At 35.3% G+C, this 12964-nt stretch overlaps 1 protein-coding gene and 1 long non-coding RNA gene across 3 annotated transcripts; both read right to left on the bottom strand.

Moving 5' to 3' along the window:
• Positions 1 to 2215: 2215 nt before the first annotated feature.
• On the bottom strand, positions 2216 to 4639 carry LOC132110587 (RNA-binding protein 25-like). 2 transcript variants are annotated; one of them, XM_059517309.1, is made up of 4 exons: positions 4477 to 4639; positions 4195 to 4293; positions 4064 to 4111; positions 2216 to 3534 (listed from the first exon to the last, which is right to left on the bottom strand). In XM_059517309.1, the coding sequence occupies exons 1-4, from the start codon at positions 4486 to 4488 to the stop codon at positions 3442 to 3444; spliced, it is 252 nt and encodes an 83-aa protein (XP_059373292.1). In that variant the 5' UTR covers positions 4489 to 4639; the 3' UTR covers positions 2216 to 3441. The 2 variants fall into 2 exon arrangements, with proteins under 2 accessions (XP_059373292.1, XP_059373291.1); XM_059517308.1 differs by lacking the exon at positions 4477 to 4639 and having other exon boundaries at positions 4195 to 4356.
• A 3230-nt stretch (positions 4640 to 7869) lies between these two features.
• LOC132110588 (uncharacterized) lies at positions 7870 to 8567 on the bottom strand. Its single transcript, XR_009424664.1, has 2 exons — positions 8218 to 8567; positions 7870 to 8057 (listed from the first exon to the last, which is right to left on the bottom strand). It is a non-coding gene; the product is annotated as an uncharacterized LOC132110588 (long non-coding RNA).
• Between the last annotated feature and the right edge of the window lie 4397 nt (positions 8568 to 12964).

Genomic DNA, 12964 nt, shown 5'->3' with positions numbered 1-12964 from the left:
CAGGGTTTGACGTGTTGTGCATTCAGAGATGGTATTCTGCATACTTTGGTTGTAACGAGTGGTTATTTGAGTCACTGTTGCCTTTCTACCATCTCTAACCAGTCTGCCCATTCTCCTTTGACATCAACAAGGCATTTTCATCCACACACCTGCTCACTGGATATTTTCTCTTTTCCAGACCATTCTCTGTAAACCCTGGAGATGGTTGAGAAGTTTTTTTAAATACTCAGACCAGCCCGTCTGGCACCAACAACCATTCCATGTTCAAAGTCACTTAAAACCCCTTTCTTCCCCATTTTGATTCTCGGTTTGAACTTTAACCGAGATAGCACACGTACATCTGCAAGATGTCTGTTAAAGATCTGTTGATCTGGAAAGTGTCTGCTGTCTATAAGTCATTCTACGAAAGCACTGTATAACTGATATAGGCTTATGTTTTTTATTTTTTTTATTTTTATTTTTATTCAAAACAATTCCAAACATGTTTAATATATCAGGTAATATCTCGTTTCTCAAATATGTGTATGTAAACGCGTTTTGCATCTTTATAGATTGTTATTTGATCAATATATGGAAATGTAGGGTAATCTATTAACTACATATAAAAACCCGACTTTTTACATAAGTGCCATATCATGTCATAAAATATTTTTAATACGACTGAATTTGCATTAAATGTAAATTTTAATAACAATATTGTAAGTTACTTATTTTAACACTTTCATTTTACAGAGAGTAAAGAACATTTACATTATCAAAAAACATTTTCATTCAGTCTAGCCAGAGTTCAGGCACTCTCAAAAACTCCCATCAAAATCACTGAAGCACTTTACATTATGAAACTAATATCTTACTTACATTCGTACGCACATCTGCACTTTTTGTTGTTTCTGATGAGAGAATTCGCTAATTTTCAGCCAGTGAGTAAGTGAACAAAACACAGCGTTTTAGTGATAACTCTTCTGGACGTCTCTGATTGGCCATTGCATCCATAAGCGCAACAGAATAGTTTCTGATTGGTTATCATGACGCGTTGTACGAACGCGTCTGTCTCTGGCTCAGCGCCCGGCCAGCGAACACAGATTTGAATTTAGCAGCTGATGCTGTGCACTGAACGATCTAATCTCACCGCTGTGATTGTATCAAATATATAAAAAAATATTATTCAGCTATATAAATAATATTTTTATAATAATATTTTTTTTATAAATATAAAAATATTTATATTTTTTTTGTTGTTGTTTTGAAGCTGCATTTAAAATCCACTTGGCTCAGAAATCTGAGGGGGCACGTGCCCCCTCACTTCGAATGGGCATGACGCCTCTGCCTGTATAGCTAACGTGCGCGAGCTGATAAAGCACGCTGAGTGGATTGAGCGCGCAGCAGCGGAGATGCGCAAGTTTGTCGAGTAAATATAGTTAATTACTGGAAAGTTTGTAGTTTGGTCGGATATGTCAAAAACAAGTAAAACAATGTACAAGTTACTTAACGGTAGGGAAAGAGAGCACACTTCTGTTGTGTGATATTTGATGTTCACTCACTTAGCACACGCATTTGGATTAAAACTAAATCGTAAAAAAAGACCATTTATAGGGACATTCACTATAAACATAATTTATTTTCATGACCCTCTCGTTCTGCACCAAAATACAAATACATGCACACATTGCGCGTTTTGCTTGCCTGGGTGTTTCTGCATTATATAAGTGGCTTTGAAATATGAATCGCAGCACGTTTCAGATTAAAAAACCCTTCTATGTGTAAAAGATATCACAGGAGATTTAGAGATTTTATACCACAGGAGTGGTTCCCTTCATTATTACAGCAATGCGCGTCATGCTCTGATGCTATTAAATTACAGATGATGGACCGTAGAGCAAAAACATGAACAATGAAAGTAACAAAAACTGAAATATATTTTAATGGGCATAATTAAGTGTGAAAATAACCGGATGTACAGTCAAACCAAAAAATATTCAGAGACCAGATATATATTTTTGATATATTTTTTTACTAGTTGGTGCAGGACACTATAGTTGATTTATGTAAGTGAGGATATCAAAATAAACTTTGACAAATTATACCCAAATATTTTTCAAACAGTGGACTACCAGTAAAACTGATACAATTTTGGGACCAAAATTTATTCAGACCAAGTCTGGGGGGGGGGGGAACACTGAAGTTCAGATTTGCATGAACCTGGATGATAGCATGCCCAGGAGACTACAGACAGTCATTAAGGCTAAGGGTTGCCCGACTAAGTATTGTTAGTTGTGTAAATACGGTCATACTAACAGCTGTCTGAATAATTTTTGGTTTATTGTAATTCATTACATACCTTTCTATCAAAGTTATCTTACATTATCAAGATTAATTTGTTCTGACACAGTTTAACTATGCATACTCTAACCTTATACATACTCTTTTGGTTTCTATACCCAATAGAAAAAAAAATTACAAATGCAATAAAAATATTGGTATCGGTACTCGGTATCGGCAAGTACCAACATTTATGAAAAATTCTTTGTCCAGAGAGCAAAATTAGAAGAAAAAGTCATTTTTAAATAATTGGACCTTCAACTCAAAATCTAGTTAACCTGTGACAACTTGCCTTAGTCTGCCCAATTCACTGGTAAATACATTAGAAGCACTGATCTGTTAAGCATTAACCATCAAGTCACAAAAATATATTACATAATGCAACTTGTTTTCAGCGGCTTCTGTGGTCAGCAATTATTTAGATCTGTGAACTATTAAAGTAAAAAAAAAAAGATAAAAGTGGCAACAGTACTGGTTCTAGTTTAGAAAATGCAACATTTTAATATTTCAAAGTCAAATCAATCACCATGGAAACAAACCTTCAGATGCGCTGGCATGTGCAAAATACACCACATTCAAAACCACCAGACAAAACCTGGAGAAAATTCCATATCTCCACAGGTAATGGCATCATTCAGCTTGTTTACAGTGAGATATTTAATCCTTATTCAAACATAATGTTTTGTATAATAATATTTGCACACACACAAAACAAAATCATACTTTCCTGTAATGAAGCTCAAATAATAAAAGGAAAAAATGTAAGCTGATTTAAATTGGTTGTGCTAAAAACTTGAGACTGAAAATAATGAAAATAAAATCAACAACTAAGTCAAATGGAAAACAGCCAAACTATACTCCTCATTTAATCTGGGCATGAAAGAAGCTTTTGACTTTTACACGGTTTTGGCAATGCAGTCAGATCAAATGGCACATGCCTATTACACACACACACACCAGTAGCTGTGCAGTTATTCCTCTGGAGTATATAGGAAGAGTTGAAGAGCTTCAGTCTGTGGCGTTCATCCACCATACTTTAATTTAAAGGCTCTAAAAGCAGGAGAGCAAAGCCAGCTTCACTTCATCCTCTCACCTGCTTGTTTCTATCACTCTCAGTTCATGTTATTTCACCAGGCCAATTTTCATGGCCTCTGTTTCGTAGATCAGAAGTCTCCACATTTTCACAATAAACACTTCTGCTTCCTCATCCAGTACCTGTAAGAAAAACACCCATGATTATCCTCACAGTAAATTGGTGAATTACACAAAACTTGGCCATGTCACAATTCATCCCAAAATTAAAAGGAAAAGAAATAAGCTACTGTGTTTTCACAAAATGTACTTATTGTTAAAATGACTGAATAACATGAATGAACTACATGTACTTTGTGTTATTTTCGGTACTGATTATATCTAGATATTGTTCTTGCATATTTTAATTAATAACACAAATTAAGTGAAACAGACAGTGTATAATAAAGTGTTACTATATAAATTATTTTATTTTAATCATTGTAAATGCTATACAGTTTTAAAAATAGCTATGATTTTTTGGCAGTGTGGTAATGAGAAATGTGCTAAATTGTCATGAAAAGAAATATAAAAATGTACTCATTTATTTATTATATTATATATAAGAGTGTAAAATGATAATGACATGACAGGTTTTGTGAGATTAACCAGATAATATTTATTAGGAGTATGTTCAAATAACAAAAAAATCCCTTTTAAATGTGCTATTTACCATGGCAACATCATCCAGAATTCCCTCTGGAGTGCTGTGGGCCATGACCTGCAACAAAGACAAAACACACATTAATACAGAGAAAGGAAAACAGACAATATTCCCACCAAGATAAAGACACAAGCACACACCTTTGAACAGACAAAGTCAACTAGTGTGGCTTCCTCTTCTCCAATATATTCTATGATTTTCTTTTTGATCCAGGGGCGGATCCTCTTGTCCATTAATGTCTGTGTGGGGCAAAGAGTCATCATTACACTGCATGCACAAGCATCTGCATAAACTATAATCATAATGCATAAAATGCATAAAACGTCAATATCTATGCTGAGCAATTAGAACCCACAATGTACAAATAAATAGCAATTTAAAGCAGTCACACTAATAGATTGTCTAATAGCTTTTTCTCTCACTGTGTCCACCATGCTCCAGTCCAGTGGATAATTAATCAGCTCTTGTTTGACCGTGGGAATTTTCTCAATCAGACTCTTGATATGTTTTCGTTTCTCTTCTGTGTTCACACCAGGCCGTGACCCTATGACCTCTGCTCCATCAAGACTCAGGCCTCAGACCTCAGGCTCATCAAACTTATTAAAGGCACTGTCCACTGCAGCAAGAGCTTTTCGTCTTCCTCCCTGGGGCAGTTTAGGACTGCCCGCAGCACCTGAGAGACAAAAAGCATGATGTACAGTATGGTAAGAAAAACTTTCTAAAAAAAAATTCTGAATACAGAATATCCCATCAATGTACACTTCTATACAAAAGTTTGGAATCAGTAAGATTTTCTGTCTTCTATGCTCACCAAGTCTGAAAAAATACCATAAATACAGAAATATTGTGAAATATTATCCCAATTTCGTCTGTTTTCTCTTTTTTTAAAATGTGATCTTTCTTTTCAGGATTTTTTGATGAAGGGAGTTCAAAAGAACAGCATTTATTTGAAATAGAAACCTTTTGTAACATAAATGTTTTTACTGTCAATACTGTCAAACAGGAGATGTGCAGCACCTCCTCGCTCTGCTCTTGCTTTAGAGGAGGCTGCCACTGCTTCTCTGCCTCCTGCTCTATCTTTAAGGCAAAAAAACAAAGTTAGACACAGACGAATGCAGAAATAAAAACACACACACATACGCACCCTCTGAAGTTCAGCATCAGGATCTGGATGTCCTTCTGCTAGGAGTCTCTGTCCGATCTCCTCAAACTTATCTTTCTCTCTTTTTCTGTCCCTCTCATCTAATTCCAGCTGCTTAATTGCTTCTGCAACACACTGCCCCTGAGAAAGACTAAAAGAAAGTAAGACAACAATCATAGACAGGGCGAGATATATATTTGAACAGAATACTTCAACTATGGTCACCTACTGTAAAATGTTAAATAAAAATATTTCAGTAATATTTTTAGACTTTCTGCATAATCTTACAAAACTGCTCAAGTGGAAATGATGCAGAGTAAAAACTGCATTACTGTTATTCAATTACCTTGACATTGTAAGCATTTGCATAATTTTTATGGGTTTGTACCTGTAGTATTTGGGGTCATCTCTGTCATCATCATAATCCTCCAGAAACTCTTTCAAGCGTTTGGCTTCTTTAGTCTGCAGAAAAAAAAAGTTTTATTTGCATAATTTTCTCTTGGAACTAATTAGGGCCAAGACATATATTGATGATTTTGTGGCCATTAAGTTTCCTACAGAGTGTGTCATTAGACTAATTTTCTTCTTTGTGCTATGACTAAAAAATATGACAAAACATTTTAGACAAAAAGATGGCAAAGATCTTTTTGTAAAAATGTATAAGCTACCATTTAAAAGTTTGATGTAAGATATATATCTATTTTTTTCATATTTCTATTCAGCAAGAATGTATTACATTTGTTTAAAATTGACAATAAAAAAAGTTTTTACCCATATCATCATATAAATAAATACACTCTGATAGCTAACTGTTTTTATCCACTTATTCTTACCATTTCTCTGTGTCTTTCCTCTTCTCTCTCTGTATCTTTACTGTTGTAAGGGAAACAGGTCAATTTAGCTCAAAGGGAATCATTTAAGATTTTAAAGGGAATTTGAACAGAATCACTGTTTCACGGCTGATCACTGAGACGCCCTGCGATTCACTGAACGAGCCGTTTAACATCAAATCTGCGCTGGATATTAATATCCAAAGTATAGTGAAAACACTATTAATTAACACAGTAACAAGATCGGCAGTTTAAGACATTAACTTAGCACAAGCACAAAACACAAGATACTTCTCTTTTCATTATGAATAAGGCTTTATTAGATAAATCTAAGACATATAAACTAATCTAACACATAAGCACACGCACTCACACATTCACACAAGTTACAGGAAGATCAAACGTTAGGGAAGAATGAGTTTAAGAGAATGAAAATGTGAAGTCCCAAGTATACAGCAATACATGAAATTGCATAGACATGAACAACCATCAATCACTTAATTAACCCTCGCATTGAGTTCCTCAATGAGGCTTAAATTATATTAGATACACCAGTATAGATCAGTCTGGAGGTACATTGCCTGTGTAAAGGGGTTCCCTTTTTTTGTCGTTGAAAAGGGGTTTCCCAATGTCGCTGATTGGCTGGAAGTTCAGTAGTCGCTGAAGTGACGTCTTGGGAAGCCCTTGGTTGGGCGTTGGCTGAAGATGCGGAGTTGTGTGGGCTGGTTGAAGTTGACCGGGCACTCGAGGTCAGACTCGGAGACACGGCATTACAAAACTTAACTCAGAACACGAAACTCTCAAACGGTAAAAAAAAAGAAGTAAAGTATGACGAGACTAGGTGGTGTTTCTTCTCATCGTGGCTAAGTAGCAGCAGACTTGCAGGCCGAAGCACGCTGGAACCGCGCTCAAATAACAGTGATGACTAAAAGCATGGCTAGAAGCTAAAGCTAAGAAGCAAAGCTAAAAGCTGGCATGACTGATAGCAGAAGCAAAGCTAAAAACTAAAAGCTCAATTTTATGGTGTCCTAAGTATTTAAACTGGCCTGTTGGCCACACCTCAAATGTTGTCTTGACCAATCAGATATTGTCTTGGCTCGGGGGTATCATAAATCATATGTTATCTTATCAAGCACGTGGTCCGAATTTTCCCGCTCTTGCAGGGTATAATTTTTGACATGATTCCTATAACAAGAATATGATACATTTGACAAATAACTAATGGTCAGAACTGTTTCAAGCTAACAGATTCAAACACATACATACGAAACATGAATATGTATCCTTAAGCTATCCAATAGTTATTAAAAGACATACACAATAAGTGATTATAACATGATAGTCAAATGTGTGGGTTACATATAAATGAATATGGAGTTAAGCGATGGACTGATATTCATTTAGAAGTCATTTTGGTCCATTTATATCTAGAAAAGACAGTTTCTGTGTCATTTTCTGATAAAGATTTCTGTGGAAACCAGAGGTTCAAAGGCCCCCTTTAGGAATTTCAGTCGGGTTCTGCTAGGTGGGGGGAAGTCAATCCAAGAATCTTGTTTATTACTCTCATGGGGTTACATGTGATGTCCGGCGTTGCATCTCAATTACTTGCCCCAAATTTGATAATCTCTTCTCCGAATTGAAATGGTCAATAATTGTTCTAATGGTGTTAATGTGGAAAGCTGTTCTGTGAAAGAGTTGGTTGGTTGGTTGGTTATCTTGCTTCGAACTTGTGGCACTAGGACTGATTTATGACCTCTGGTTGCCTTCCTGAGGAATTTGGCTCATGTTTCAACCACAGTCCCGATCGACTCTTTAATTTGTCTGGTTCGAGTCGGATACGCTACACTGTAATCCTTTGCTTTTTTCCTCTCTCTGATCTCCCAGTTCTTCAGCCGCTGCAAAAGACAAACATCACAGTATCTTACTGTGTTTGGTTTCAAGCACAGTTCTGTTTGTCCAGTATTTGAGAATAAAGAAGGGCAGATGATCCAGAAGCAGGAGACTACAGAGCTCCAGAGATAGAAGCAGTGCTCTGGAATGGCACAGATTTTCTCTCACCGGCCTTTCTGCACTTTTATGGACCAAAAACCTCATAATCTAGTTTAACACTACCATTTAGAGTAGATCAAATTCTTAATGTGCAAAAATGTTCCATTACAATCATCTAAAACAGTTCATTTTAGATTCCAAACCTCCTGATAGGCTGCATCCTTTTCACATAGCTTCCTCTCCAGCCTCCGTCGTTCATACGCCTCCTCCTCATCTTCCTCACTCTCTCTTTTCTTCTCTTCTCCACTCTTCTCCCTTCAAATCATTACGGACCCCCACACAACATTTATTCTGTACATTAGAAACTAGCAATTACACTACTTACAGAACATAAACAACACTTACAAAGGAAATAGAGACAAAGATTCTAGCTGAACCTTTTAGATGGTTTTAGAAATCTTCTAAATATTCTACTTTAGAGTCATGAAATGAATTATTACAAATATAAGCTTTAGGAAACTTTAACACGTTTTTTTTTCTTCTATATTTTTTACTTTTTTTATACATTATATTAATGTTTTTTTATTTTATTTTTTTATGCATTATATTAATGTTTTATGATGGACAGTTTTTTGTTTTATTCACTCTTTTCATTCTTAGTTTTAGTCACTTGTTACTTTTAAAATTGTTGCATTACTTTTAATTATTTAAAAAACTACTGTTTGGCATGTACATTATGTCATATGAAACACCATGAGAAACACTACTTGAAATGTGCCATACAAATAAAGTTATTTTCATTTGTTTGCTTTTTCCCAGAAGACAAAGCCTATACATTTCAAATGTGTATATAGCTGAATATTCAGGAGTACACTATCAAGTAGTCAACTTCTTTGATATGGATATGCATGAACTAAAAGCCAAAAAATAATTCTGATTTCATGACGTTTTTTTAAATAACACTGAATGGGTTTTTGTTAGCCATTAATTAGGTAATGTGATTTAAGGGAATCCAAATATGGGAAATCATTTCAAAATAAATGTAAAAACACTGTCAGTTTGCACAACTTTATTATGCAACATTTCGGTCAAAGGTTTTGGTCAGGCAAAAAATACAGACATTTGTAAAGACTCTGTAGTTAGTCATACACACCTTGGAAACAGAAAGAGGTTTAAATAATGAAACCAGTGTCGGATTTTGATACAAATTTCATGATTTTAACACTTACACTCAAACAGATGAACACACAGTATTCCTCTCCCATATAAAGTTTCATCCTTCTACACACGATTTTGGAGAAACCATGAAAAGAATATTTAGGTAAAAATATTCATCATCATACATGATTACAGTCCACTTAAAACATCTGAAATATTCTAAATAAAGCAAGTAATAATTTTCATGGTGGATAAAGAGGACACACTGCACTGAATATGCTTTCTATATGAAAAACTTGAAGACATTACACAATTGTCTTTTGTCTTTGTGTTCAGAGATGGGTTCACTTCCAGAAATTGCCTAGGCCTTATACATAGGCAGGGTGGATCAGTTTAACCATAATCCCTACCAGGGTTGCTGTAATACAATAATAATAATAATAATAATAATAATAATAATAATAATAATAATAATAATAATAATAATAATAATAATAATAATAATAATAATATGTAGTCTGTAACAATATGATTGGAATATCATTGCAACAGCAAATACTAATATTCTTTATAAATGAATAATGCTCAAAAGTATGTGGTTCGTAAGACTGTGTTCATGTTTAAAAAAAATGTATATAAAACATGTGAGATATTATGATTTAACATCAATTTTTTATTTCAATCTAATTTAAAATGATATTTATTCTTGTGATGGTAAAGCTGAATTTGCAGCACCATGACTCACCTGTGTCATATGATCCTGCAGAAACTATGCTAATACACTGATCTGGTGCACAAGAAACTTTTCTTATTATTATCAATGTTGAAAACAGTGGCTTAAGATTTTTTTGATACTGTGTGTGATACTTTTTTTCAGAATTCTTTGATTAACAAAGTTAAAAAGAACAGCATTTATTTAAAATAGAATTATAAATGTCTTAAAAATAATTTTTGATCAATTGAATGTATCCTTGCTTTTAAAAACAGAAAACAAATCCTACCAACCCCAAACTTTTGATAGGCAGTGTACACACAAATACAAATATCTGTATAATAAATGTATATGCATGTATAATAAATATAAGTACATAGAAGTATATACATACATTTATATACAAACATACATATACACACATTTATTTTGACAACAAACAATATTAATATTAGCAAAACTAAAAAAAATGATTTTTTTTGCCTAATTATTGGCGTAAACAGCAGTGTTTAATTAATATTAATAATATAATGAACAACAACAGATCTATTTGGCTGCATTTACATATCAAAGATATTTTCTGTCCATTTCTTTTAGTCAAACTGATGGCCATTTTGCCCAAGACTTGACCGTTCAGACACTGAAATACACACCTGCCACTCAGACAGTCCTTGGGTAACAAACTGACTGATACTACACTTTTTTATATTAGAATCGACCTTGTACATCCTTACTCCAAACAAACCCTGTGCATTTCTCTCATAATTCAACATCAGAATTTAAAGCGATGTCCATTATTTCTTATGACTCACAATTATATTCCTTCTTAGAGAAAAATGGTATATGTGAAGATTTCCAGTCAGGATTTAGACCGTATTATAGTACTGAGACTGCTCTCCTTAGAGTTACAAATTATCTGCTCTTATCATCTGATCATGGGTGTATCTCTCTATTAGTTTTATTGGATCTTAGTGCTGCGTTTGACACAATTGACCACAACATTCTTTTGCATAGACTTGAACACTTTGTTGGCATCACTGGAAGTGCATTAGCATGGTTTAAATCGTACTTATATGTTAATCGTACCATCAGTTCGTAGCAGTGAATGAAGATGTATCATATCGATCACAAGTGCAGTATGGAGTACCTCAAGGCTCAGTACTAGGGCCGTTACTCTTCACGCTTTATATGTTACCCCTGGGAGATATCATCAGGAAACATGGTGTTAGCTTTCACTGTTATGCTGATGATACTCAGCTCTATATTTCTTCGCGGCCTGGTGAAACACACCAATTTGAAAAACTAATGGAATGCATAGTCGATATAAAAAAACTGGATGACGAGTAATTTCTTACTGCTAAATTCTGAAAAAACAGAGGTGTTAACTATAGGACCTAAAAACTCTGCTTGTAATAACCTAGAACACTGTCTAAGACTTGATGGTTGCTCTGTCAATTCTTCGTCATCAGTTAGGAACCTAGGTGTGCTAATTGATCGCAATCTTTCCTTAGAAAGCCACGTTTCTAGCATTTGTAAAACTGCATTTTTCAATCTCAAAAATATATCTAAATTACGGCCTATGCTCTCAATGTCAAATGCGGAAATGTTAATCCATGCATTTATGACCTCAAGGTTAGATTATTGTAATGCTTTATTGGGTGGTTGTTCTGCACGCTTAGTAAACAAACTACAGCTAGTCCAAAATGCAGCAGCAAGAGTTCTTACTACAACCAGGAAGTATGACCATATTAGCCCCGTCCTGTAAACACTGCACTGGCTCCCTATCAAACATCATATAGATTTTAAAATATTGCTTATTACTTATAAAGCCCTGAATGGTTTTGCACCTCAGTATTTGAATGAGCTCCTTTTACATTATAATCCTCTACGTCTGCTACGTTCTCAAAACTCAGGAAATTTGATAATACCTAGAATATAAAAATCAACTGCGGGTGGGAGATCCTTTTCCTATTTGGCGCCTAAACTCTGGAATAACCTACCTAACATTATTCGGGAGGCAGACACACTCTTGCAGTTTAAATCTAGATTAAAGACCCATCTCTTTAACCTGGCTTACACATAACATACTAATATGCTTTTAATATCCAAATCCGTTAAAGGATTTTTAGGCTGCATTAATTAGGTTAACCGGAACTGGAAACACTTCCCATAACACCCTATGTACTTGCTACATCATTAGAAGAATGGCATCTATGCTAATATTTGTCTGTTTCTCTCTTATTCCGAGGTCACCGTAGCCACTTGGTCCAGTCTGTATCCAGATCAGAGGGTCACTGCAGTCACCCGGATCCAGTACGTATCCAGACCAGATGGTGGATCAGCATCTAGAAAGGACCTCTACTGCCCTGAAAGACAGCCGAGACCAGGATAACTAGAGCCCCAGATACAGATCCCCTGTTAAGACCTTGTCTCAGAGGACCACCAGGACAAGACCACAGGAAACAGATGATTCTTCTGCACAATCTGACTTTGCTGCAGCCTGGAATTGAACTACTGGTTTCGCCTGGTCAGAGGAGAACTGGCCCCCCAACTGAGCCTGGTTTCTCCCAAGGTTTTTTTCGCCATTCTGTCACCGATGGAGTTTCGGTTCCTTGCCGCTGTCACCTCTGGCTTGCTTAGTTGGGGTCACTTCATCTACAGCGATATCATTGACTTGATTTCAAATAACACAATGACACTATTTAACTGAACAGAGATGGCATCACTGAATTCAATGATGAACTGCCTTTAACTATCATTTTGCATTATTGTCACACTGTTTTCCTAGTGAATGTTGTTCAGTTGCTTTTACGCAATGTATTTTGTTTAAAGCGCTATATAAATAAAGGTGACTTGACTTGACTATTGTTAAAACGGGTTGGCAGAGATCTGTAATACACTGCATCATCCAAATACATTCAATTTGACAAAATGAATGAAATCAGAGAGGTGGAGTCTCACCCAAGTGTTGTCTTCTGCTGTCCCTCAGTCTCCAGTCACCCAACAAATGTAAACAAACATAAATACAGATGCTGACCATCCAGAGACAGAGAGGCTACAGAGTTTCAAATAGCAATGGG

This window comes from Carassius carassius, chromosome 30 (genome assembly GCF_963082965.1).
Source record: "Carassius carassius chromosome 30, fCarCar2.1, whole genome shotgun sequence".
NCBI lineage: Eukaryota > Metazoa > Chordata > Actinopteri > Cypriniformes > Cyprinidae > Carassius > Carassius carassius.
This window is presented reverse-complemented; position numbering and strand designations above follow the sequence as displayed.